General features: G+C 44.8%; 1 protein-coding gene across 3 annotated transcripts in view; it reads left to right on the top strand.

The window, feature by feature from the left end:
- Positions 1–458: 458 nt before the first annotated feature.
- VPS26C (VPS26 endosomal protein sorting factor C) overlaps positions 459–27,196 on the top strand; it is a 48,820-nt gene continuing 22,082 nt past the window's right edge. For 2 of the 3 annotated variants that reach the window (XM_086675961.1, XM_086675960.1), the window contains exons 1-3: positions 459–688; positions 25,363–25,506; positions 26,695–26,844. In XM_086675961.1, the coding sequence (XP_086532087.1) occupies positions 632–688; positions 25,363–25,506; positions 26,695–26,844 (351 nt within the window). In that variant the 5' untranslated portion in view covers positions 459–631. The remainder of the gene's footprint in view (positions 689–25,362; positions 25,507–26,694; positions 26,845–27,196) is intronic. The other variant, XM_086675959.1, reaches the window with a different exon arrangement.

The following is a 27,196-nucleotide window of genomic DNA, read 5'->3' as shown; positions in this document are numbered from 1 at the left end:
GGCAGGGGCGGGCCAGGCGGGCCGCCTGCCAATCGGCGCCTTGCGGGCCGGGAGCGCGGGGCCGCGGGCAGGGGAGGCAGTGCCGCAAAGGCGAAGACGCCAGTCTTCAGAACCCTCGGGAGAGAGTGGGGTAGGACTAGAGACGGCGAGAGGCAGGAGACTAGGGAGGGAACTCAGTCCTCAGTTATCACCACCTTAAGGCCAACATAGCGCAGCGCCCCTGGGCCGCACAGCCTGACGGGAGCTTCACTTAGCCCGCAAAGGCAGGGCCCGCGCTACGCGACCTCGGCACCACCCCCCCACCGCGGGGCACGCCGGGAGAGAGCCGTTTTGGAGGGTATTTCCGGTGTTAGGACAGTCCTTACGGAAAGGGTGGGGCCGGCCTGGTCCCGCCCCTCACGCCCAGCAGGGGCGGGGTGAAGAGTGACAGCCCCTCGGCCCGCGCTAAGGCCCGCCCCTGCACCGGAAAAAGGAAGGCGGGGGAGTCGATCCCGAGAAAGGCGCGACGTCTCCAGAAAAGACAGCTAGCGGCAAGGGAAAAGGGGCGGGCCCGGGTCGGAGGGGCGGGGCGACTCGCCTTCCGCTCGGGTCACGCGCGGCAGGAAGTGCTGCCGGCCGCGGAGTACTCGAAATGGGGACCTGCCTGGATATTAAGATTAAGAGAGCGAACAAGGTTTATCACGCCGGGGTAAGTAGGGTGGGCGGGCCTGCAGGTCCCGTCGTCTGCGGGGCCCCGCGCACTTCTGGGTGTGCCTGGGCGGGGCAGAGCGCCCCTCCAGGTGCGTCCCCGCCAGGTGTGTTCCGCGCGCGGCCCGCAGCCCTAAGGAGGGCACCCCGGCCGGAGTCGTCACCGCGTCGGCGGGGCTTGCGGGCCGGAGGGGCCGGCGCCTGGGCTGCAGCGTTTACCGTCTGGCCTCGTGAACATCCGGCTCGGCCTTGGTTCCGGAGCTTGAGCTGTCCAGTGAGGGCCGAGGAGCTCGGTGACCACCTGCCCCGTTCCTTCGCTCCCGCTGTGACTGCAGGGGTCTTACTGAACGAAAGGCAGACTTCGCTTTGAAAGCAGAAATACGCACTTCGGGCCCCGGTCAGCTCTAACACCGTACAGAAGTGACTCATTTCTCCGGTTTTATTGTTTGAATGATCTACAGAAGGAATAGCATATTAAAATGCAAGTACAAAAAAATAAAAATCTTAATTATGGCACTAACAAGTTTTGTGCCTGCCATTCTCCACTTAATCTCCTCAGTCCTCAGTTGCCTTATTTGCAAAACGAGGGTGATGCAAGGTTCTTGTAGCTCAACCCTACTCTGCAGTAGAATCAATCACCTTGGGAATTTTAAAGTATGATAGCCAGGGTCCCACTCCCAGAGATACCATTGATTGTAATGTGCAGCCGGTGTTAAAATCCCAGCTGGCTTGCACTGTGGAATAAACTTGCGAGTAGCAGTTGGTCACATTAATGCAGAGCAGTCTCAAAAAGGATCGAAGACCAAGCAAAGATCATGAACAGAGGCTAAACCTTTTGAGTGCAACACAGCTGGGGAAACCTGATATTTACACAGACTCAAATGGTCCCCCCCCAGATTGTTAATGTCAAAGGGAAAAAGCTACCTTTATAATGGAGGAATCAGGTTATCAGGACTCCAGCGACAACCAACAGTGAGCATCACCTCACTGCCACCACTAGTGACACTGAGGTTTAGTTCTGGCATGATAATAAAGGGTCTGGCCTGATGGCACTGAAAAGCAAAAGCCCTTCGATGTGATACTCCTACCAAAAGGGTTCAACTTAGATCAGTTCGTAAGGAAACAATCAGGCATTTCCAAATTGAGGAACACTCTGAAATAATTGGCCTGGATTCTTAAAAAATGTGAATGTCATGAAAAGCAATTTTTCTAGATTAAAAGAGCCTACAAAGATACGACAACTAAATACAGTGTGCAATTCCTGATAAATAAATTTGGATATAGACTGTACGAAAAATAATTTTGTATGGGTGTTAAATTTCCCGACTGGGATATTTGTATTTTGGCTATGTAGGAGAATGCTCCACATACTGAAGTCTTTAGGAGTAAAGTGTGGAAATAACTAGATTTTAAATAGTCCACCCACATATTGTGTGTGTGTGGATGTGAGGAGAAGAGAGAGAGCACGTGGGGCAAAGTGTTAATAATGGAGGACTCTGATCGAGTCTACCTTGTATTCTTTTTTTTTTTTTAATCTTTTTTTTAACATTTATTTATTTTTGAGACAGAGACAGAGCATGAACAGGGGAGGGTCAGAGAGAGAGGGAGACACAGAATCTGAAACAGGCTCCAGGCTCTGAGCAGTCAGCACAGAGCCCGACGCGGGGCTTGAACTCACGGACTGCGAGATTATGACCTGAGCTGAAGTCAGATGCTCAACCGACTGAGCCACCCAGGCACCCCTTGTAATTTTTTAATAACAATTTTATTGAGATGTAATTCAAATACCGTAAAACTTACCCATTTAAGGTGTAGAATTCAGTGGTTGTAACATATTCACGGGGTTGGGTGAATAATCACCGCCATGTAATTTTACAACATTTTGATCCACCCAAAAAGAAACCCTCCACCCATTAGCCGATACTCCTCATCCCCTCTACATCTCAGCCCCTGGCAATCACAGATCTGCTTTCTGTCTCCATGGATTTGCCTATTGTGGAAACTTCATATAAATGAATCAAACAACATGTAGCCTTTCATGACTGGCTTAATTCACTTAGCATGTTTTCAGCGTTCATACATGTAGCGTATGTCAATCAGTTCCTTGTCCTTTTTATGGCGGACTAATATTCCATTGCATGGATAGACCATGTTTTATTTACCCATTCATCTGTTGATGGACATTTAGGTTGTTTTCACTTTGGCTTTTATGAAGAATGCTACTATGAACATTCCTGTACAAGTTTTTGTGTGAACATACGTTTTCATTTCTCTTGCATATACACAGAGGTGTGGAATTGCTGGGTGATACAGTAATTTTATGTTTAACGTTTTGAAGACCCACCAAACTGTTTTCCAAAGCACTGGGACTGCTCTACTGTGTGTGAGTGTTCCAGTTTCCCTACTATTTTGTATTCTTGGAACTTTTCTGTGGCTTGGAAATTCAGAATAAGAATTGGGGGCAGGCAGTGGTAGGAGACTATATACATTTTGCCTTAATCATTTTCATTTCATTAAAAAGTCAGTACATTCTATTCAGAGATGTTGGGCCAGCTGAGATGTTTTCTGTGGCTTTTAAATAATGGCACAAGTAATCGAAGGTGCATCTGGAAAAGCTGCAAGAAATGAAGTGGTGAAGTTGCCCCAGCTGGAAGTCTTCCAAATGTAGGACCAGGCCTCGTGGGTGGCGGAGTCGAAGGTGGTGTCAGCTTTGCACAGCTACTAGTGCACATCCCTTAGTGCCGTTAATGGGGAATAGAACCTGTAGTTGCTGGCTTATGGCGGTTTTAATTTAATTAACATTTTATTTATTTATTAAAAAAAAATTTTTTTTTTAACATTTATTTATTTTTGAGACAGAGAGAGACAGAGCATGAATGGAGGAGGGTCAGAGAGAGGGAGACACAGAATCCGAAACAGGCTCCAGGCTCTGAGTTGTCAGCACAGAGCCCGACATGGGACTCGAACTCACAGACCATGAGATCATGACCTGAGCCGAAGTCGGCTGCTCAACCGACTGAGCCACCCAGGTGCCCCATTAATTAACATTTTAATTTAATTAACATTTGTTTTAACTTAATTAACAGGTTTTTTCACTTTTATTTGTTTTGAGAGTGTGAACGTGCATGAGCATGTGGGGGAGGGCAGAGAAAGAGAGAGAATCCCAAGCAGGCTCCACACGATCAGCACAGATGACACAGGGCTCAAACCCACGAACCGTGGGATGACGCCCCGAGCCAAAGTCGGACACTTAACCGACTGAGCCACTCGGGTGCCCCCCTACGGCAGTGTTTCTTAATCTTGCATTGGGAGACCGTACATGGTGAGTAGAAGAGAAAAATCGAGGTAACTTCTAAACAGATGGTTGCTGTCTATGTTTTTAGAAGCCAAAGGAAGAAAAAATGTTACTACACTGGGCAGTCTAATCAACCAACAAAAGTATGTATCTGGACATATGTGCCTGTGACTCAGATGTCAGACTCCGTGATCTGTGATTCAGGATAGGTGGAGTAGGCCAACACTGCTATGGCAGCTTCCTAGGCTCCAGCCGGCAGGACCCTTGCTGGCCAGTTGCTTGATGCTCTCAGGGCCTGTGGACAGTGCGTGTTTCAAGCATAGTTTGGGTCCTGGTTGTGTGAGGGGTGGCCTCTTTTTCCCACTCTCACTGGCCGCAAGGGGAACTAATCACATACAAGTTTTCGGTTTTCCCTGCACATCTCAACAGCGTTGGTAAAGATTCCGTTACTCAAGATTTGACTCCTCAGTGGGTCACCAGAGCACAGTACCTGTAACTGTCATTGTTTGACGTGGCTACCACCTACATTAGCCCGATCCTTAGGTCGTAAGTGATTGTCATTCATGCAAAACATGTTTGCCTGTGTAACCACATAAAGCGGTCTTCTGTTCCACTCAGACGTACTTGGTAAGCACTGGTATAGGTTTGTTAGGCCGTATCACTCCGTTTTTCTGATGAGGAAACTGAGGCCTAAGCAGGTTGAGAAACTTGCCCAAGGTTACCCTACTCGTGACAGCCAGGATTCCAGCTCAGGCCAGCTAGCTTCGTCCATCCAACAATCTTGCTATCCCGCCTCCCTAAGAGTGACTGTTTTTGTGCAACATGGTTGAATTTATAATGTAGAAATAGTTGTTATTAATTTCCTAAGAGTGCTATAAATAGTATTATAATATTTCCATTTAAAAAACTATGACTTCTGGGGCACCTGGGTAGCTCAGTTGGTTAAGCATCTGACTCTTGATTTCAGCTCTTTGTTAGATCGAGTTTGGGATTCTCTCTCCCTCTCTGCCCGCCCCCCTTCTAGCTCTTTTCCTCCTTCTCTCTCTCTCTTAAAATAAGTAAATAAACTTTAAAATAAAAAAATAGGGGCGCCTTGGTGGCTCAGTCTGTTAAGCATCTGACTCTTGATTTTGGCTCAGGTCGTGATCTCACAGTTGGTGGGTTTGAGCCCTGCTTCGGGCTCTGTGCTGATCGTGTGGAGCCTACTTGGGATCTCTCTCCCTCTCTGCCCCTCCCCCATGTGCACGTGCACTCTCTCTCTTTCTCAAAATAAATAAACTTAAAATAAAACATAAAAAAATAAATCAGAACCTCTCCCCTACCCTTAAACCATGGAAACCACTGGTTGTTAAAAAAATTTAAAAAACAAAAACTATGACTTCTACTCAGAAGAATGTACTGATTCTGTTACTGTGCTTTTCAGTATTTTACTTATCATAAAAGCATTTGAAAATGGCTTTGATTCTGCGGATACCAGAGAACCTGAGTTACCTTGGGTTTAAAATTGGCAGTCGGGTTTTTTCCTATTATTGACAAAATGATAGACTTTAAAAAGTCACAGTTGAATCATTTAAAAAATAAAAATGTAATTCATGCCATGTTGACCACTTAACATTTTATAGAAGGCTGCTGAGTGAAAAGCAAGTTCTTCCTCCTCTCGCCCTGCTTTTCTGTACCCTGGAGGTATCCCCTAGCAGTTCATGTACTAGTCCAGGCATTGCCTATGAGTAATAGGTGTACATGTGCATGCACTCACACACAGACACACACACACAACTTGTTCTTTCTGCTTAACAGTGTCTCTTTGTCTTGGATACCTGTTCATATCACCACATCCCCATCAATCTCCTCCTTTTTTAGTTGTTACTTAATCTAAACAAATTTATTCACCCCGTGTTTTTGGTCTCATGAGGCTTGGTGGTCAGAGAGAGAGATGGGTAACTATATAAACGAAAGGTGAGATAGGAGCGTCTGTGGCAGATGAGCACAAAGTTGGGCATCCGCATTTCAGGCGGGCAGTAGTAGGGCCCTCTGGAGCTCACTGGCGGTGATGTTTGCACCTAGCTTTGAAATTTAAGCACTGGTCTGGGGTCTCCCTCCCCACCGGGCCTGTTCATTCCCACCAGGAGGAATAGACAGTGTGGCAAAGTGAACAAGAACCCACAGACATTTGCAAAGCAGTCTGAGTCCAGTAAAAACGTTTTGGACTTTTTTTTGTAGGCTTTTCCAGTGACTTCTATAATCCCATTTGGCAGTATTTTTTTTTTTTTTTTTTTTAGAGAGAGTGCACGAGCAGGGGAGAGGGAGAGAGTGAGAAAAGAGAGAGAGAGAGAGGGAGAGAATCTTAAGCAAGCTCCACACTCAGCACAGAGCCCCACACAGGGCTCGATCCCACCACCCTGGTACCATGACCTGAACCAAAACTAAGAGTTGGACGGTCCACCAACTGAGCCACCCAGGTGCCCCGACAGCAGTTTTTAAAGGGGATTTCACTTTATCATCTTTCCAAATATTTCCTCTCTTTTTCTTGAATTTATTCTGCCTTTTTCCTGTTGTTGTCTTTTATGTTCCTAACTTGACTGTTTAGCATATCAAATTAGAGCCTCCTTTTAAAAATGCAGACATTTCCCTCTAAGGACTGCTTTAGTTGCAGCCGCAAGTCTGCTCTGCCTACGCGCCGCCCAAAGACACGGCTCCAAAGGACCCCACCAAGACTGCGTGGCACAGCAACCTCACACTCTGCAGACATGGCAAGACCGCCAAATCACTCTACCACCATGTCATGTGAGGTGTGATTTGTGGCATCTCATACTTCATAATAAGATGTTACTACAATATCTTCCAATTTCCACCATGGTTTTTCCTCTGACAGATGAATTGTTTAGAAGTGTGTGTTTTCAATTCTGTTGTAAAAACAATTCTCACTCATAGACTTAGAATAATTCTTTTTTTTTTTTTAACATTGTATTTTTTATTTTTTAAGAGACAGAGAGGGACAGAGCACGAGCAGGGGAGGGGCAGAGAGAGGCGAAGACACAGAATTGGAAACAGGCTCCAGGCTCAAAGCTGTCAGCACAGAGCCTGACACGGGGCTTGAACTCACGAACTGCCAGATCATGACCTGAGCCGAAGTCGGATGCTCAACCGACTGAGCCACCCAGGCGCCCCGACTTAGAATAGTCCTTAAATTGCAAATTTGAATTTTAGAAAATGCCTTATGAGAAGAGTACCTTGAACTGGAATGTGAGATCATGGTGGAGCAGAGGTGTTGGTCCGGTGGTCAGGAAAAGACTTAGTATCATGCCATGTTTTCTGTAACTCAGTAGTAACCTGTAATGCATTAGCAACACCTTTTATAGGTACCTGTATCATTGCACCAGTTAAACTTGTTGCAATTAACTTGTTCTTTGAATCTTCCTGACTACAATACTGTTTTGTTGACATTTATATACCTAGGGCCGTCAGTACCTGCCTACTCAGTAGGCACTCTAAGACTTTATTAAACGATAGTTGAAGCCTTTAAACTAAATTCATAAAGCTAATAGTTTTCTAAATGCATCGATCAGAAATGGAAAGCTATGGTTTCATAGGTATACTATAGATTTTCCTTTGTAATTACAAATAATACCCTAGGCATAAATTCTAGACAGATGTTGGTAAGATTGTTATTTTGGCATAGCCCCAGAGCTATGTGCGAACACTCTCCATTATTTGTATCTGCTTTAGGACTATCGTTCTTATGTTTTTTTTTAATGTTTACTTATTTATTTTGAGAGAGAGCATGCATGTGAGCGTGAGCCGGGGGAGAGGGCAGAGGGAGAAGGAGAGAGAGAATCCCAAGTAGGCGCCACACTGTCAGTACAGAGCCCGATGCAGGGCTCAATCTCACGAACCGTGAGATTGTGACCTGAGCCGAGTTTACGAGTCAGACGATCAACCAACTGAGCCACCCAGGCACCCCTATGACGATCATTCTTAAAAGAATGATTCAAATAAATATGGGAGTGGAGACTTCCAAATTCCTATCAACGTGATTCTCTTCTCTGCAATTCAGAAACAGAAAATAATAGAAAGTGGTCCAAAATTTGATCTGTGCCTTCATCGCAATTTACATAGCGCAGAGTGAGTAGACCTTCCTCAGAGCTTAAAGCAGCATTGCCGTTCCACTCTGAGAATCCTTCTCATTGAGTTCAGAAATTTGACTAGTGTTTCCCAAGCCCCATGTATATCTGATACAAGATAATCAGTAATATGACTTAAAAAGAATTCCCTAATTCCATATTTCCAGTGAACATTCTGATATCCCATGAGAGCACTTAACTAAAATTGCTTTATAATAACATATACTAATATGGCCCTTTCCAACTTTAATCCCCACCAACACTGAAGAATGCCCCCATTTTATGCCTGAGAAGACTGAGGCTCAGAGAATTCAGTGACATACACTGATGAGAGGAAATACTTGAAATCGGGCTTCTGTATGCCTTGTCTTAATTTTTAAGGCCTTAATTTTTCTCAGCTGGAGGGGGAAGCTGATACCTACTCAAAAGTGTTATTGCAAAATTAAATGACATAATGTTTTAAGACATTTACTGTAGGCTCTGACCCTTAGTAGGGGCTCAAATGGTAAGTGTTGGTATCGCGAGGTTTTTCGATAGTGTCTGTTCACACGGAATTGCTGTGTTAGTGCACTTTCCAAGTGGCGTACAAGTAAGTGTTGTATCAGATGCTTCTCACATCGTCAGATGTCTCTTCACCGTGGACTTGGAGGAAGGAGGGCCAGTGACCTAGCAGCCCCGATAGGGAGCCCGGCAGTTTTGGGCACTGAAAGCTGAGTGGAGTGTTGGTCTCCCTGTATACTCCTCACACGGTGCAGTAGATGTGTTCTTGATCAAAAAGTTTGACTCCGTTGCACCGTAAATTATTGTTTTCAGTGCACCGGGGAAGTTTATTGGTTGAAAGAAACTTGCAGTAAATCTTTTGGTAACATAAATACGGTTCATTTGTTTTTATAAATTCAGAATGTTTTATGTTCTAAAATCCCGGCACATGTACTCGTGAAAGTGATGGTGTTAAATAACGTGCTTGTGCAAAACATAAATAAGAGCTTTGCTCTCCGGCATAGCCAGGTCACAGTGACGAGGGATTTGTGCCCAGTGCGCTGATTACTGTAGCGTGAGAACCGCTAGGTTTCCATCTTGTCTCACTCGGCTTGCATGTACTTTCTTGTTACAAAACTAAAGAGGGAAAATCCTGTATGTAACAGTTCGTTATTCTGAGGAAAAATTGCAGGACTGGAATGGAATGGAGAAAGAGCCCCTTACTGTACTTTGTACTGCACGATTCTTGATGCAGGAATGATCGGTTCTGGTGAATGCTGATGCAGGTACTTAGGGTACAAACATGTAGATCTTTGAGCCAGGAGGGGTGAGTAATCCTAAGACATGTGGGGGAGGTCTGAACCTTTTAGGAATCTCTGTCGTCTAAACGTTGAGTGGGTCTCCTCTAGAATAATCGAATGCTCCTCCAAAGGCCTGTCTCCTGAATCGTAACCTAACCCTTATGTAATGCATGAGAGGCATTTTCAGAATTATCCAAGCCTGTTTGAAAACTGGGTGCAGTAAAATGATTCATGTAGTTCTCTAGTTGGTGTTTGTGACAGCGGGTTTTGTACTGACCTGAGCATTAGGAAAGCCTGCTTGACCGCTCTGGGTGTGCCGGTTTCTAGACTCGGCAGCAGCCGGACGAGTGTCAGCACGTAGGGCCAGGCCGCCCTGACTCCAGCAGGGTGGTTGGGTTTCCTCTGCCTTCCTCTGGATGCTGGTCCCCAGTTCGGACCTCCTGGCCTTGCATCATCTTGGATTTGCTGGTGGAACCAGCCGCACCCTCCCCGTGGGCTCAGACCTGCATCTTTGCCTTGCCTGCTTCCTGCGGTGATGGTCCCCCAGCTGGAGAGCCAGTAGCATGGGCAGAGATGCCACCTCTCTCCCCGTCTCGTCCCCCCTCTTGACTCCGTCCCACTACTGCCCCAACCCGAGTCAGCAGAGCCCTGCTGGGCTCTTCTCCAGACTTCAGGTTCAGCTAACCCTACGGATGGACGGTCCCTGCTATGTGTCCCTTAACTTCCCGCTCTCGGTCCTCTTGCACCTGTGAACCATGGGCCGCTCACCACCTCAGCTTTGAGCTGGACCGACTCCCTGGCCCTGGCTGTCCTCCTATTTCCATCACTCTTCCTGGACCTCTGCCCAGCCTGCTTGTCCTCTGCCCTCCGAGCACAGGCATGTTCTAGAAAAGCTGTAAGTTGAAGTCTGTTTTCCGTTTGCTTCCCACTTTCATTTCAGCTACACCGCGGGAGTTTTTATCCCCACAGCTCTGAATATCTCTTCATCTCATTTGGGTTTTTTTTCCCCCCCTAAATCAAGTAGTTGTTACACAAAAATGCAATTCTTTTAGTAGACAAATCAATGGCCTCACCCCCACCCCCTGTTCGTTTTCTGGGCTTCGGCTGTTTCATTCAGAAAACAGTCCCTTGTGAGCCACTGGGTGGGTGGGCTGACCTGTTTCCCCTCCCCATGAGCGCACAAAGCCTTGGAAGTTTCCGAAGAGCATTTTTAACAAATTAGCAACTGAGGGTCTCGTGCCAGCAAGAAAAGGACCGTGTTCTGAAGCTCAGAAATGAACTTGGCCCTGTCTAGATGGATGGTTGAAGGAGACGTAGGTCATGCGGTGCGTGTTTGTGAGCCACTGTGATTCCCACGTGTGGCAGGAGATCCAGGGTGCTGGGCTCTGGTGTGTTGGGCATTGTTCCTCTCCGGCTGTGGGGTTCTGGGTCCTTCCAGATGCTCTCCACAGACAGGTAAAGATCCAATTTTTGTAAAAGACTTTTGTGAAGTGAAGTATTCCTTTCAGTTTCAATTAGTGTCCCCTACCTGCACGCAACACTTTCCGGACAGTTTTATGGTGAGCAGCTCTTAAAAAGACTGCGTTGGTCTTCTGTTGTCCTTATTGAAGAGAACAAAGTCTACTTTCTTATTCGTAGGTAGAAGAAAATTCAGGCTCAGAGCAACGGTGCCTTTCTTGAGGTGATGGAAGATATATATCCCCTTTCATCCCCAAAAACTAAAGGGAGTGTTTCCTTATAAACAGCTCAAGAAAATGAACAATATCGTTTAGAATGAAGATTCCCCCCCACCCAAATTTAAGCCTTGAACCTCTTATGTTAAATGAAATCTTATATAGAACTCTAACATACTAATTTTTGTAAGTATATGTTTTATAAGCATATAAAATCAGAGCTTTTCCCTTTGAGGAGGTTTCCCCTGGCTTCCCTGACTCATCCTCAGATCCCAAAGTGGCTGCTGAGGCGTCTGCATAGGCCTGGGGCTCAGCGTTTCGCAGCTTGAAAGGTACTGGTTGTATGATGTAATGACTGGCCACAGCCAACAAAGTTGAAGTTTTGTATCATCCCATTTTATTTTGTCTTATGCCAGAACTTGAAAGCTCTATTAACTTTCACATATAATGCAGTGGGTGCAACCAGGCTTAACGCATTTTGCTTTCATTCACTGGAGTATTTAAAGAATAATAATAATTAAAAGAGGTAGCCTCCTACTCTACACGAGATTCCAGACCCACCCTTGCTGGTGAGTCTTCTGCCAGTTTCCTCCTTGACAACCCGCTCACCTGGGGTTCTTGGGCCAGTAGTCCCAGCAGAAGCCGGTGGGGCCTGGCCACCTTCACCGTTGTTCTCCTTACCGGTGGGTGATTAAGCTTGCCGTGGGAAGAGCGGTGTGAGATTGTCAGTAGAGCCTTTGATTCTTGCTGGGAACCTGAACCTGGTCATGCTCTCCTGACCCCGGATGCTGATGCTCTGAAAGGGCTTGCCTCTGAGAAACTGTGGGCTCCCACCAGCTGTCCTCCTGGCTGTCGGGCAGGTTCTCACGGTGTGTGACATTGGCACACGGGCTTTCTTATGATGGCTGAGCTCCGTTCATCCCCAGCACCCCGCCCTCTATGCTGGCGTGCTTCTCTATGCTTGTGGTTTTCTGTCACACACCTGGCACGATGTCAGCCAAAAATTGGCCCTTCCTCTGCTTCTCAGAAAAGATCGTTTAAGACCATTACTCTAAAACCCGAGTCATCATCTTTAGGAAAGGAACAGAAGTCCCATCAGTGGAAAAGTAAGGGATAGAAGGACAGAAATCCCTCCCTTCAATAATAATCAGGAAAAAAAAAAGCCACTTTTTTTTTTTTATTGAAAAAAGATCTGGTGGTGTTGATTTGGCCATGCGTTTCAGATCTTTCAAAAAAAGTTCTATTTTGTAAGTTAAAAAAAATCTGTTTTCCCTTGCTAAGAAAATGTAAGGAAGAGGAAGGAGTATCAGATGAGAAGTAACATTCCCTGTCCCCCTCCTTCACTGCCCCGTAAGCGCCCGAGAATTAGCACGTGACACTCGCAGCCTCCCGCTGTGGCAGACAGTCTCTTTGGGCAGGGTGCCCGGGAGCCACTGGGCCGCCTGGAGCAGAGGCTGCTGCTGCGTTGGGAAGCGCGATCGGTCGGCCCTGGGCTCTCTGGCCCCGCTCCCGCCTGTGGGCCCTGCTCCCCTCCCCTCTCGCCCTCTGCTCCCGGGCCCGGGCTCTGCCTTGGACTCATGCTACACTGTTGATGATACACTGTTGATGTGTACGTTGTTGATGTACTGTTCTCATTCCTATGAGAGTTCCCTCTGCCTGGGATTCAGTTTGGTGGCTTGTTGGAGTTCATTATGTAAGCGGGCTGGCTGTTCAAAGCGTTTTCTTTGGCCAGCTCGCTGTATTCCTCGGTCATTGCTTTGGCGTATCATCAGGCCAGCTCCCAGCCTTCTGTGACGGGAGCTCTCTGAAGCTCTTGGTTTGTAGTCTGGAGTCTTTATGTTCCCTTATGCCAGTAGTTGCAGACAAATGTCAGTGTTCCCAAGTTTCCGTGAGTTGTACTGTTCTTGAAATCTGAAACCCAGTCATCTCTATTAAGTCATCACTTTGCTAATACGTAGTATCCAACCCCTGAAACCACACAGCTCGCCGGGATTCTAAGGTGACACTCCTGTCCTGAAGACTCGAGAAGGTTTCACTTTTTGTGACTAGTGTCGGCAATCTTATTTTGCCCCTTCCGGAACTTTTACTCAGTGGCTCAGGTTTCTTTTCCAGACTCAAGAAAGTTTGGGAACTGGAAATTTCAGAGATGTCTCCCTCGGACAACTGCCATGAGTTTGTCAGCGCATTTTACTTAGTATCTACACCTGTACTTCTATACCTAGAAGTACGGAAGAAACCTGCTGTCTTTCACCGTAGCAGTACAGCATCAGAATGCGGTACTAAAATGCAAGCCTTGAGAGAGGGACTTTGTCTCTTTTGTCCCCTGCCCTGTCCCTGGTACCTGGAACAGTGTCTGACTCCTAGAAGGCATACCAAAAATGTTTGTTCAATACATAATGATATTATTTCTGCTATTTTGGCAGTACATATGTGAATGTAAGCCAAACAAGTTAGTATCTTAGTATTTTGTTACCGTTCTGTTGTCAGTGAACCGATTGATTTTCATCGATTTTTACTTAAATATAAATCACTTTCAGGGGTGCCTTCGTGGCTCAGCTGGTTAAGCGTCTGACTCTTGATTTTGGCTCAGGTCATGGTCTCGTGGTTTGTGAGTTCGAGCCCTGCATTCGGCTCTGTGCTGACACTGCAGGGTCTGCTTGGGATTCTCTCACTCCTTCTCTCTCTGCCCCTCCCCTGCTCATGTTCTCTCTCAATAAATAAATATTAAAAAAAATCTTTAAATATTAATCACTTTCAGACTGTGACTCTGTTGTCGAGAAAGTAGCATGTATTGAAGAGGGCATCTTTTGGGATGACCACTGGGTGTTGTATGGAAACCAATTTGACAATAAATTTCATATATTAAAAAAACAAAACAAAACGAGAGAAAGTAGTATGGCTGTATTTCCGTCTCTACTTAATGATCTCTGTGGGTTTCTTAATTGAGGTTATCACATACAATAGATCACTCTTCAGCGAAGAGTTCTTTTGAGACGGTAACCGCCACCACAGTCAAGATCTGGAGCAAGGACACCTGGGTGGCTCAGTTGGTTGAGTGTCCAACTCTTGATTTCAGCCCAGGTCATGATCTCATGGTTCGTGGGATCAAGCCCCACATCAGGCTCCGTGCTGACCATGTGAAGCCTGCTTGGGATTCTCTCTCCCTCTCTCTCTCTGCCTCTCTCCTGGGTTGCATGCATGGGCTCTCTTTCTCTCTCTCCCAAAAAAAAAAAAAAAAAAAAAAAAAAAGACCTGGAACAGTTCTGTCACTCCCTGAAACTCCCTGTGTCCTCTGTAGTCAACCTCTTCTCCCCCCTCACCCCCCCCCACCCCCACCCCAGCCACTGGCAAACTCTGGTCCGTTTCAGTCCCCTATGGTTGCCCTGTTCCAGAATATCTTGTAAGTGGCCTAATTTTGATTACACGATATGTAGCCTTTTGAATCTGGCCTTATCGTGTAGCATAATGCCTTTGAGATTCATTCAAATTGTTGTATCAATAGTTTGTTCCTTTTTATTGCTGAGGTGTCTTCCCAGGTATAGATGTACCACTGTTTGTTCAGCCATCCACCTGTTGAAGGACATTTGGGTGATTGGAATAAAGCTACTAGAAACATTGGCGTACAGATTTTTGTGTGGACATAATCTTTCATTTCACCTATAAATGGGGTTAAGTAGCATTATAGGTTTTAATGACAGATCGGAGACGATACAGTCTCTTAAATTCTCCTTTCTAGAACTACAGTAAACACCACATGATACTGGCCATTACTGACTATGTGGTGACCTATCTGGTGATTCTTCTGCTTTTCAGACAAGGTGGAAAACAGTTGTGATACAGAATAGTGGAAATGGGGGTACCTCACAAATTGAAATCTCCCTAATGTTTCTGATTTCTGTTTTCCAAACAGAGTGGGTCTTTGAGTGCTACTAAGAAAGAGTAGTGTTTCAGCAATTGTCTTCACGATTAATTGTCTAACTTGCGTTTTCCCACCTGGCTCGCCGATTTACCTTACGATTTTGCTGTGCATTTGATTCTCTCGTTGGTAAATGAAAGGACAGCCCATTATCGATGTGCAAGATCTCTAGACCAAATGTGGTGTGAGAATCCCAGGGTGGTTCTGAGTAGTGCTGCAGCATTAGGAAGGAGGGACTTGTTTGGATACACAGAGGTCTCTTGGGAACAGTGCCGGCTCCTCTGGGACCATCAGAACGGAAAGATACTGGAGAGAGAATGGCTGAGGCATCAAGTAAGAGGCCTTTGCCTCTCTGGCAGTTGTGTTCAAGTCCAAAGCAAGAGATAATCCAGCTGTGACTTTCTAGCATACAGTCTTCAGATCTTTTCCCAAGGCGAGCAGGTTATCAGAATTTAAAGAACTTAGAGTCTTTGTACATTTACGTGCAGAGGCCACCCATTCTAGGATTGATCTTACTTTAAAATTGATTTATTACGTTAATAGTTAATCAATTCACATAGTTGAAAATTCATGAGTTCCAGGATGGACGCATCTACCCCTCACCATCCATCAAGGTCCTCTCCATGGGGCAACCAAAAGCTATCTATTTCTTGTGATTCCTACCAAAGAGATTCTATGCATATATAAGTAAATCATACATATGGCCTTTCTCTCCCCCCTTTTTTTTTCACAATGGTGCAATATGCATCCTTAAAAAAAAAATAATAACCATGTATATACTAATGTGAACGATTTCCAAGGTATTGTTAAGGGGAAAACCACCATTTTCCTATTGTTGGAATTTAGGTTGTTTACAGCCTCTTGTTATTACAAACAGTGTTGTAGTGAGTAACCGTGTTCCTGAGTCATTTCACCTGTGCTGGTATATCTCAGGAAAATTCCTAGCTAGGAATTGCCAGCCCGGGTGTTAGTGAAATGTCTTTGGTATTGCCAGATGTTCCTTATGAGGTCATGGTACTCCAGACTCCACCCACCCCAACATCTGAGAGTACCCATTGCTGCCTCCCTTAACGCAGCACAATAAAATATTTTGATCTTTAGTAATCTGATGGAAAATGGTGGAAAATGGCACTTAGGATAGTTTTATTATTTCTCCTATTACTGTTGAGATTGAGCGTATTTTCATGGGTGTGGAATAGATAGCCTTCTTTTTCTGTGAACTCTTTGTTCCTATCATTTGCCCATATTTAAAATATTTTTTGATGTTTGCTTATTTTTGAGAGAGAGAATGAGAGACAGAGTGCGAGTGGGGGAGGGGCAGAGAGAGAGGGAGACATAGAATCTGAAGCAGGCTCCAGAGCCCGATGCAGGGTTTGAACCCACGAACTGCGAGATCCTGATCTGACCCAAAGTCAGACACTTAACCGACTGGGCCACCCAGGTGTCCCATCGTTTGCCCATATTTTAATTTTTCTGTTAAGTTGTTTATCTTTTCCATTTATTTTTTAGGAGTTCTTAAAGTATTAGAGAAATCATCAGCCCTTTGCCTTTTACATGGAGTTGCATTATTTCCCAGGTTTATCATTTATGTAAATGATTTGCTCATAATCACTTTTATGAAACAAACTTTAGGTTGTATCTGTAGTCATATTTATTCAGAATTTTGAGTCATTCTTAGAAAGGCCTTCCCCACTTTGATATGATAAAAGTCATCCTGGATGGTTTCTTCCAACATTTTGGTTGTTTCTGTTTTTACATTTAAGTCTTTGATGTGTTGTGAACTTTTCTGTGAACAAAGGTTTACAGTATGGCTCCAGCTTAATTTTTTTTCCAGGTCTGAGGCCAGTTTTCCAGTATCATTTAGTGACTTTTCCATCTTTTCCTCTGGATTTAAAACGCTTACCTTTATTATCTGTTAAATTCCCCTACTATCTGTGTCTATTTCTGGACTCGTCTATTTCCTTCTGTTGACCTTTCAGCCTGTACATGCCCTGCACCTCACGTTGTGAATAATTGTGGCGATGTGACATCTCATGGGGCTAGTCTCCTTCCTTTCAACATTTATTGACTATTCCATAAGAATCTTCAAATCAGCAGCACCTGGGTGGCTCAGTTGGTTGGGCTTCTGACTCTTGGTTTTGGCTCAGGTCATGATCATGGTTCATGGGATGGAGTCCTGTGTCAGGCTCTGTGCCTTTGGCATGTAGCCTGCTTGGGATTCTCTCTCCCTCTCTCTGCCTCACTCCCACTTGCATGCACATTCTCTCTCTCTCTCTCTCTCTCTCTCTCTCAAACTAAATAAATAAGCTTTAAAAAAAAAAGAATTTTTGAATCAGCTTGTCTGGTCTGTCTCACCCCACCAAACCCCCCCCAAAAGAGAATTATTTTCTTTAGGATTCTGTTGCCTTTATAGACTTAACTTTGGGAAAGTAGACACACTTAGGGTGTTAAAACTTCGTGTTCATAAGTATGGTATGGCTTTTCATTTATTTTGTGCCCTCAGCTGTTTTAAGTTTTTGTCTTATCTGTGTTTTGGACATTTCCTGTTAAGTTAATTTATAACGTTTTAACTTTTGGGGGCACCTGGGTGGCCCAACTGGACGGCTCAATTAAGCATCTGACTTCGGCCCAGGTCATTATCTCGCAGTTCATGAGTTCGAGTTCTGTGTCTCGCCCTCTTTGCCCTTCCCCCACTCACTCTCTGTCTCTGACTCTCTCAAAAATAAATAAACATTAAAAAAAAAAAGCTTCCCATATAATATTTTAACTTTTTGTTGCTTTTGGAAATAAAGTCTTTACTTCCAGCCATGTCTTCTCATTGGTGGTTGTTTTATACAGGATGCCTTATTAATTTCTCTGCATTAATTTTCTACCCAACTGTCTTCCTGAAATTTTCTTCATGTTGATAATTTTCAGTGAATTCTCTTGGGTTCTTTTAGGCATGCAATCATATTATCTGCAGATAATGACCATTTTACTTTCTACTTTTCAATTTTCATAGTATTTGTCTAGTTTCATTATGTTAACTAGTAATTGTAGTACAATAATAGTGGTGACAGTGTTCATCTTTGTTTTATTCTTTTTTTAAATTTTTAAAATTTTTTAGAGAGAGAGACAGAGTATGAGCGGGGGAGGGTCAGAGAGAGAGGGAGACACAGAATCTGAAGCAGGCTCCAAGCTCCGAGCTGTCTGCACAGAGCCTGACGTGGGGCTTGAACTCACGAACCCATGAGATCATGACCTGAGCCGAAGTTGGTCGCTTAACCGACTGAGCCGCCCAGGTGCCCTGATCTTTGTTTTATTCTTGATTTAAAGGCAGTGTATCTCATTTCCCATCAAGGCTGAGGCTGGCTTTTGGGAAAAGTAGATATATTTTGTCATGTTAAGGAAGTATCCTTCTAATGTTACTAAGAATTTTATCGAGGACGGGTATTAGATTTTAGCAAGTGACTTTTGTGCATCTATGCAGACGACTGTATTTTTCTCTGGAGAGCTATTGATGCGCTGTATTAATAATTTTTCTCAATAATCGAGCTATCCATTCATTCCTGGACTAAATCCCACTTGATTATGATGTGATATTCCTTTAAGTTGCTCCTGGATTATATTTGCTAATATTTTATATACCTTTTATCTGTTTGGGAGTAGTTTAATATTGGAAATTTCTGCTTTTCATATATTTTGGGAGTGGTCTATGAATTTCTCTGGGCCTGGCGCTTTGAGCAGGGGTTTATTTATACCTTTCTGTACTTTTTCTAAGGTGACTGATTCGGTTTCATGGCTCCTTTGTTTAGGTTAATTGTATTTTCTAGAATGATAATTGACTTTATCAACTTTTCAGATTTACTTACATGCAGTTGAATAATGTGTTCTCCTATTATTCTTTTAATAACCTCTGTATCTCTGATACTTCCCTCTTATTTTGGAAATTTGTGCTTTTTTTTTTTCTTGATAGTCATTTGTTTTTCTTCCCCCCCTAAAAAAAACAACGGTTGAACTTACTTATGGGCCAGCTTGGTCAATTTTTGTGAAGGAACCACGGATATTAAGTGTGTATGTCAGTTTCCAGGGGGTAGAGTTCCACATGTACCGATCAGTCGTACCTCATTGACACGTAACGTAGGTCCTTTATAGCCTTTCTTCTCTTTGTCCTTTTATCCGTCATGAGCCAAGGGGGTAAATGAACACCTCCCACAACTAACGTGTTTCCCTCAATTTGTCCTTGTTTCCCCTGTGGTTCTTGCACTGCATTTCGATGCTGTGTTATTTGATCTGCAGCGAGCACTGCCACAGGTAGTCGCTGTGAGTGGCACTGCCTTGGGTGGTACAGCGCCCTTCCGCCTCAGCCCTTCCTTCTCTGAACTCACCCTTGTCTGATGTGAAGATTACAGCCCGTGATTTATTTCTTCGCTTTTGCCTCACAGTCCTTTGCTTATCCTTTCTTCTTCTTTTAGGTGCTTCTCTGTCATACACCATAAAATTGGTTTTGCTTTAAGATATAATCTGTATGTCTGTTTTTAATAGACGTTAATTTAGCCCATTAATGCGACATATGTTTGGCATTAGTTCTGTCACTGCTGCTTTGTTGTCACTCGAAGGGATGGTTAAGTACCTTTTAAAACTTCTTCCTCTCTTATTTTCTTTGCTTTGTGTTGATTTTCTAATACTTTGGAGTTTTATTTGTTATAGTTGTTACCCTTACAACTTTTTATTGTGCCCCACATCTGCTATGTTTTAGACGTTATTTATAATTCCCTCTTGTGAACGGTGATGAGATGACTGTATCCCCTCTTTCCTTCTTCCTTTCTCTTCTACCAACTGGTCCTAGTTATTTACAAATATTAACTCTACTGGCGTCTACCTTTGTTAAGTTTGTACTGTATGGTTTGATGTGTTAACTTTTTTTTTTTTTTTTAGTTTTTTTTTTTTTCAACGTTTATGTATTTTTGGGACAGAGAGAGACAGAGCATGAACGGGGAAGGGGCAGAGAGAGAGGGAGACACAGCATCGGAAACAGGCTCCAGGCTCCGAGCCGTCCGCCCAGAGCCTGACGCGGGGCTCGAACCCACGGGCCACGAGATCGTGACCTGGCTGAAGTCGGACGCGTAACCGACTGCGCCACCCAGGCGCCCCTGATGTGTTAACTTTAGAGCCTCACTGTCTAATAGAACTCTCCCCAGCGACGTGCGTGTCCTGTACGTTATGACAGCAACTGGCCATAAAGTGGCTTTTAAGCACTTGAACGTGTGGCTAGGACGACTGCGGGGCTGAACTTTAAATTTTATTTGTTATTAACCTATATAAATTTGAATTTAAATAGCTACACGTGGCTAGTGGATACCATACTGGAGAGCATGGCTTTACTGGAGTATTTGTAAGTCCCAGCTGTGAGAGTCAGGAAAACCATGGACATTATGCCACCTGCTGCATTGTCTCTCCCTTCCTTCCCCAACTAGTGTCACTTAAGTCACTTCTACACTGTCAGGTATTTTGCATTCTTCTACCGTCATCATCGCGTATATCGTCGTTAGAGTTGAATGGATTGAATCTTCACATGTTTATTTTGTTTTTTTAAAGATTTTATTTTTAAGGAATCTCTGCACCCAGTGTGGGGCTCAAACCTGCAACCCCAAGACCAAGAGTCACACGCTCCACTGAGCCAACCAAGTGCCCCACAAGTGGGGTTTTTTTGACACGGTTTTTCTAGCCATCCCACAGGTGCATGTAATTTGCAGTGTAGTAAATTCCTCAAGGAGGATTTTCATACAGTGTTCCCTGGGGTTTATTTGTTTCTGCACATTTAAAACTCTTTTCTACTGGAGTGACTGTTGAAGTGGGTATAAAATTCTAGGATCACTTTGTTCTTTGAGCACTGTGTCAGGCATTTTGCTGTACCTTCGTTTTGTGTCTTGCTGTGGAGAGTCTGTTTCCTCCCCTCTTGTGAGTGACTTAATCTTTCTGCCTGACTCCTAAAGGATTTTCTTTTTCGGTTTAGAATAATTTTACTGTACTTTGTCCTTTTTCTGACCATTCCTGATTCATTTTCCCTCTCAGTATTTTAAAATTGATCAGTGACTATGTGTTCTGTTCCATTCTTTCAGTTTTCTCATTTGGGAACTTCGTTATGCACCTGTTGGATGTTCCTCACAGTCCTATTTGTCATTGTTTTTGTGATTCTTTTTAATTCTTAAATTTTTATTTAATTTGAATTTTCTTATTTCTGCCCTGCATGTACTTTTTGCCCTTTTCAGCTTCACCCCCTTTTCTGTGGTGTTTTTGGTTTTTTCCTTCTACTTCTTTTCTGAGTTTTTCTTCTACCTTTATCTCTTTCTGTGGCCTCATCATGTCATTTTCCCTGAGCTCTTACAGCTCTGTTTTGTGCCCATCCTTTATAGAAGCAGTTTAAAAAGTTCATGGTGAAATGCATCTTCACAGTGTTCATCTGCTTGATGATACTGTTTTTCCTGGTGAATGGTCATTTATGAATATTGAATAATGAATATGGATCGAGGGCTTGTGGTTGCAATCACTCTGCCCTTGTGGAGTTTATGTTCCAGGAGTACAGATAATAAATAAGAGAGAATTACTTATGTGTATTTTATTGATTGATTAATTGATTTTTGATTTAAATTCGAGTTAGTTAACATACAGTGTAGTACTGGTTCAGGAGTAGAACCCAGTGATTCATCGCTTACATACGACACCCTGTGCTCGTCCCAACAGGTGCCTTCCTTAATGCCTGTCGCCCGTTTAACTCATGCTCCCTTTAGCCCACCCCCCCCCACCTCCCGTCTAGCAACCCCTGTTTGTTCTCTGTGTTTAAGAGTCTCTTATGATTTGCCTCCCTCTCTGTTTTTATCTTATTTTTCCTTCCCTTCCCCTATGTTCATCTGTTGTGTTTCTTAAATTCCACATATGAGTGAAATCCTACGATATTTGTGTTTCTCTGCCTGATTGACTTATCTTAGCGTCATACCCTCTAGTTCCATCTGCATTATTGCAAATGGGAAGATTTCATTCTTTTTGACCTCAGAGCAGTATTCCATTGTAAGTGTGTGCATATACATATATACACCACATCTTCTTTATCCATTCATCAGTTGATGGACATTTGGGATTTTTCCATAATTTGGCTATTGTTGATAGCCCTGCTATAAACATGGGAGTGCAGGTGCCCCCTTTGAAACAGCATTTTTGTATCCTTTGGATACATTCCTAGTAGTGTAATTGCTGGGTCATAGGGTCATTCTATTTTTAATTTTTTGAGGAACCTCCACACTGTTTTCCAAAGTGGCTGCACCAGTTTGCAGTCCCACCAGCAGTGCAAGAGGGTTCCCCTTTCTCCACATCCTCTCCAACATCTGTTGTTTCCTGAGTTGTCAATGTTAGCCATTCTGACGGGCACGAGGTGGTATCTCATTGTGGTTCTGATTTGTACCTCCCTGATGACGAGTGACATTGAGCATCTTTTGATGTACTTGTGTGTATTTTAGGAGGTGACATGTGCCCCAGAGTAGAGTTGAGGTGGGGCTGACTGTTGGGGAGAGGGCGGTTTTGGACGGCACGGTCTGCGAGGGCCTCACTAAATGGGGTCATTTGCATGATGACTTCATAGAGATGAGCGAGTGAGTGTTGAAGAAAAACGATCCGTGACACTTGTTAAAGATGGTCGGGCAAGCTTTTTCAAGGAGGTCTTCTGTGGTGGGCGCAGGGGAGAGAACAGGCTCAATTCTGAGCACGGTGTAGGTAAGGAGTGGGGGTGGGGAGGAAGAGACACGGGGACTGAGTCCAAGTGGGGATTCTGGCTAAACCAATCTAATGGGACTCTTGCTGAAGGCAGGCCAGGTTGACGGGGTCTCATGTGTTGGGCCGAGGGCCCCGGGTGAGGAACCTGAGCAAGGGTGATCAGATATGGGGGGTGGCTAAAGCAATTAGCAGAATTCTTGCTACAGTCAGACATTGCAGAGGTGAACACGGGAGTCCAGAAGTTGAGGCCTCGTTGAAAAAGAGCTCAAGAGAAGCTGAGTAGAGTTTGGTCAAGGAGAGGATTTTTGTCACAAGCCGTGTGGGTATGTGCAGGAGGAACATCCAGGTTGGGGGGTGGGGGGGGGGGGAAGGACATGTGCAAATGCCCTGAAGTTGGAATTTGCAGGCACCTAAAGGACTAGCAGGGGGGCCAGTGAGGGAGGATTGGAGTGAAGTGATTGAGGGGGAGGGCTGAGAGATGAGGTCAGGGAGGGGGAGAGAGAGGAGAGAATCTCAAGCAGGCTCCTTGCGGTCAGCACGGAGCTTGACAGGGGGCTCAAACCCACTAACCGTGAGATCATGACCTGAGCCGAAGTCAGGAACCCGATGCTTAACCAACTGAGCCACCCAGGCGCCCCTACACTTGGACAAATTCTATATCCTTCTTTTATTGGCAGGGATTGAACAGACCTGTATATCATAGGAACTCCTAACTTATCTACTATTATATTAATTTTGTATTCTCTCTACTGCGTTCTTTCTGAATTAAATCAGCGAATGACAAAAGAGTCCCTTGGGTCATAAATTATTTACTCTGCTTACTTCCAAGGTACTTTGCTTCTTTTTCCTTCTTATGCCATAGGGATTAGGGAAGGAAAGGTGCTACTGATTATAATATGCCAACCAGTGGTCAGCCCAGACAGACCCTGCTCCTGTGAGATTAACTGAAAATGTTGTGATTAGATAGGAGCAGACCTGTCCCAGGCATGACTGTGTTGCATTAGGTGATAAAGTTCATGCAATTGTTTTGGCTCATTTTATTTCTTGGATACACTAGTCAAGTAGATTTTTAAAAATATACTAGTGAATTTAAACTTCTAAAAATTAGATTTCTGTTTAATATGGGTTGTACAAGAACTAGTAGAATTAATTTTAATTAAATTTAATAAGATTTTTTTTTAACGTTTATTTATTTTTGAGACAGAGAGAGACAGAGCATGAACGGGGGAGGGTCAGAGAGAGAGAGAGAGAGAGACACAGAATCGGAAGCAGGCTCCAGGCTGTGAGCCATCAGCCCAGAGCCCGACGCGGGGCTCGAACTCATGGACCATGAGATCGTGACCTGAGCTGAAGTCGGACGCTTAACCGACTGAGCCACCCAGGCGCCCCAATTTTAATTAAATTTAAAAGTTAAATTATTTCAGAGGAGTTTTCATTTAAATTTGCCTACGTACTTTTTATGGGGGAGTAGGAAACAAAAACAAAATACTTAGCATATTTAAGGGACATAGAGTATTCCCTGCTCCCCAAGTTCCATATACCATGAGAACTTGGTCAAAGGGTTTTCACTGGATGACTAGAGGAGATGGAGAGGTTTCAACATCAGTAGGACAGATGGTTTTTGATGCTTTGGTCTGTGGGCCCGTTTTAATTTTGCTGTTTTCCTTTTTTTGTGTTGTTGCCCCCAGTTTTCTGCCATCATATTACCGCTTGACAGACGCATGCTGTTTCTGAAGGTCATTTCAGAAACACATTGTTTGAATTCATTGTGGATTCTCTTTCCGCTCGGGTGGATGCTATTTAATCTCCACTTCCTTTTCCACCCAAACCCCCCATAGCAAATTGAGACTGTCGAGTTCAATGGCAACAGGAAGAAACTGCCATCCAGCCGAGAGTATAATGTCCATATTCTGTTGCTCAGTAATTATCTTCAGGCAAATGAATACACGATCTGTTGTGAAATCGTTCTCAAATGATTTATGATCCAGAGAATTCTGGGCTCGAATGTCCACAGAGTGAACCTGGACGTGGAGAGACTGGGGAAGACCTGTAGTGAAAGGCTGGGTTGCACTCACGTGTTGTGTGGACAGGCTCGAGACCCCCCCTCAGTGAGGCTTCCTGGGCAGAGAGAGCGCCATTTAACAAGGAGTTGTGTTAAATTACGCATTTGAAAATGTGTAGTCGTTTTAGCATAATCGGGAAAGAACCCAAAGAAAAGGGTCTTACTTGATCGTATTCTTTCTGAAGAAGTCATTATACGTGCTCATGTGTAACATGATTGTGAATCTGCCATTTGCCTCAGGCCCTTGTCTTTGCCCTTTTGAAATCAGACGTTTGTTGGGATTCCCCCAGCTGGGAGTGCGGATGTGTCTGGAAGGGGGTGATCGCATGACATCCCTCGCCCGCTCCCCCCCTCATGCTCCCCAGCAGTGTGCACCCAGCTAATTGTCCATGTAGTTGTCCGTGGCCGTCCGGCGCCCCCACCCGAGGCTGTGCCTTCTCCATCCCAGCATCCAGGCCTCTGGTCTGTAATAAGTGCTCAGTGAATGTCTGCATCTTTGAACAAATCCTTAAGGAGACCTATTTTGGCTAATAAGGTGAATGCAAAGGAATGTTAATTTGGTGGCTGTCTCTGCTTTCCTAGGAAGTCCTCTCGGGCGTGGTGGTCATATCTGGCAAGGATTCAATCCAGCACCAGGGAGTGTCTCTGACAGTGGAAGGAAGTGTGAACCTCCAGCTCAGCGCCAAGAGCGTGGGTGTGTTCGAAGCTTTCTATAATTCTGTTAAGGTAAGAATGCTCAGGTTGCACATCTTTTTTTAGTCCGTTATCCCCGTAATTGTGGGGTTTTTTGCTTGCTTTTTGGCTTTATTGTTGTTACCTGTCGTTGTTTTGTAAGGTACAGTGATAGTCATACTTTTAATACTTACTAATCAAACTGAAAAAAATACTCCGATATTTTGATTCTGAATATCTCCTGCGATTGAAAGTCTGTTTTTATTCCTAGAAGATAGGACGAGGAAAGCTATAAGTGGTCTAAATTCAGCCTTTCAAGAGACCAGAGCCCTTCTGAGACGTTGCGCCTTTGGCTCTGGCACTCACCTTCCCAAAACAAAACCGTTACTTGATATTCAGATAAGACGCAGGTAGGGCAGTGGCCATTCTTTCCTTTTTGTCATTTTGGGTAGAGGCCTGTGTTCCGGAATATCAACTCTTTTTCCGTACTTATAGTTTCCGTTTCCTGAAGGACCTGTTAACTCTCAGTGTTGAGAGGGAAGGAGGTGAGAGGAGAGAAGGGCTCTTGTTGCCCGCGTTCAGACTCCGGCCTTCCCACCCTCTTCCGCAGTCTCCCTGCTTTCCTCCAGCAGCACTTCGAGACTCACTTCAGAAGTCGGAGATCTTCTGAGTGATGCTAACCCAAGGCTTGGAACACATTAACTACGGTGTGATGGCTGCCTTCAGGCAGGTTCCCAGTGTGATGCAGAGGCACGCAGGGCTGAGGCCGGGCGGGCCCGCTCTCTCCGCACACGGTGGGCGGGCGGTGGGCAGGCTCCCGGGAGGCTGGTGTCTGGTGTCCGAGGCGTGAGAAGCCCCGGTTCAGGTGGCAGCCCTCCTGGCCACTCATCCTGACTGTGCTGCACCTGCTTCTTCATTCTGAAGGTCAGAGTGCCAGTCAGGAGGGTTGATAGGATAGTTGACTGAGCTTTTTGGGGAGAGGAGAGGAAATACCACTTCAGATGTGCCCCAAACATCGAAGCATCCGGTACCGTGAATGAACCATTATTGTGCCAGAGACTTGAGCCAATTGTGTGCTCACCTGCAGACACAGAGCTGTGCGGCCCAGGACACCGGGGGGGGGGGGGGCACCCAAGGGCTCGTGGCTCGCGGCTCTCAGGAGATCATTAACGGACACAGTAATTTGGAAGTACATCTAGAAGTGCGTGTTGATAGATGGAGTTGCTTTTTTTTTCTTTACAGCCTATCCAGATTATCAATAGCACCATCGAAATGGTGAAGCCAGGAAAATTTCCCAGCGGCAAAACAGAAATTCCTTTTGAATTTCCCCTGCACGTGAAGGGCAACAAAGTTCTGTACGAGACTTACCACGGCGTGTTTGTCAACATTCAGGTGAGCGCTTCCTAACGCTGTGGGGCCACCTTCACGGCTGGTCCTCTGCAAAACGGCTCCGTGTCTCTTTCACTGCAAGTTAACAGACAGACCCAAGAAGTTGATGTTGCAGTTGTTGCCGAGACCTCCTGTGTGTATTCTATTTTGATTTCTCATTTTGCTTTGCAGAACACAGTTTGTGTGCGGCCGTTAGTTTTGATAGAAATCCCAGAGGACCCGTGCTACACAGCTTCTTTGAAAAAACTCCGTTGTTTCTTTTGGCCCCCACTCAGGCCGCATGGACACCGTGCGAGGGGTGCTTTTATTGTTTGGTGATAGATATGCCCTCACGTCTCTCTGGCACCCGCACTAA

This window comes from Puma concolor, chromosome C2, assembly GCF_028749965.1.
Source record: "Puma concolor isolate L17-30 chromosome C2, mPumCon1.1.hap2, whole genome shotgun sequence".
NCBI classification, from domain to species: domain Eukaryota; kingdom Metazoa; phylum Chordata; class Mammalia; order Carnivora; family Felidae; genus Puma; species Puma concolor.
This window is presented reverse-complemented; position numbering and strand designations above follow the sequence as displayed.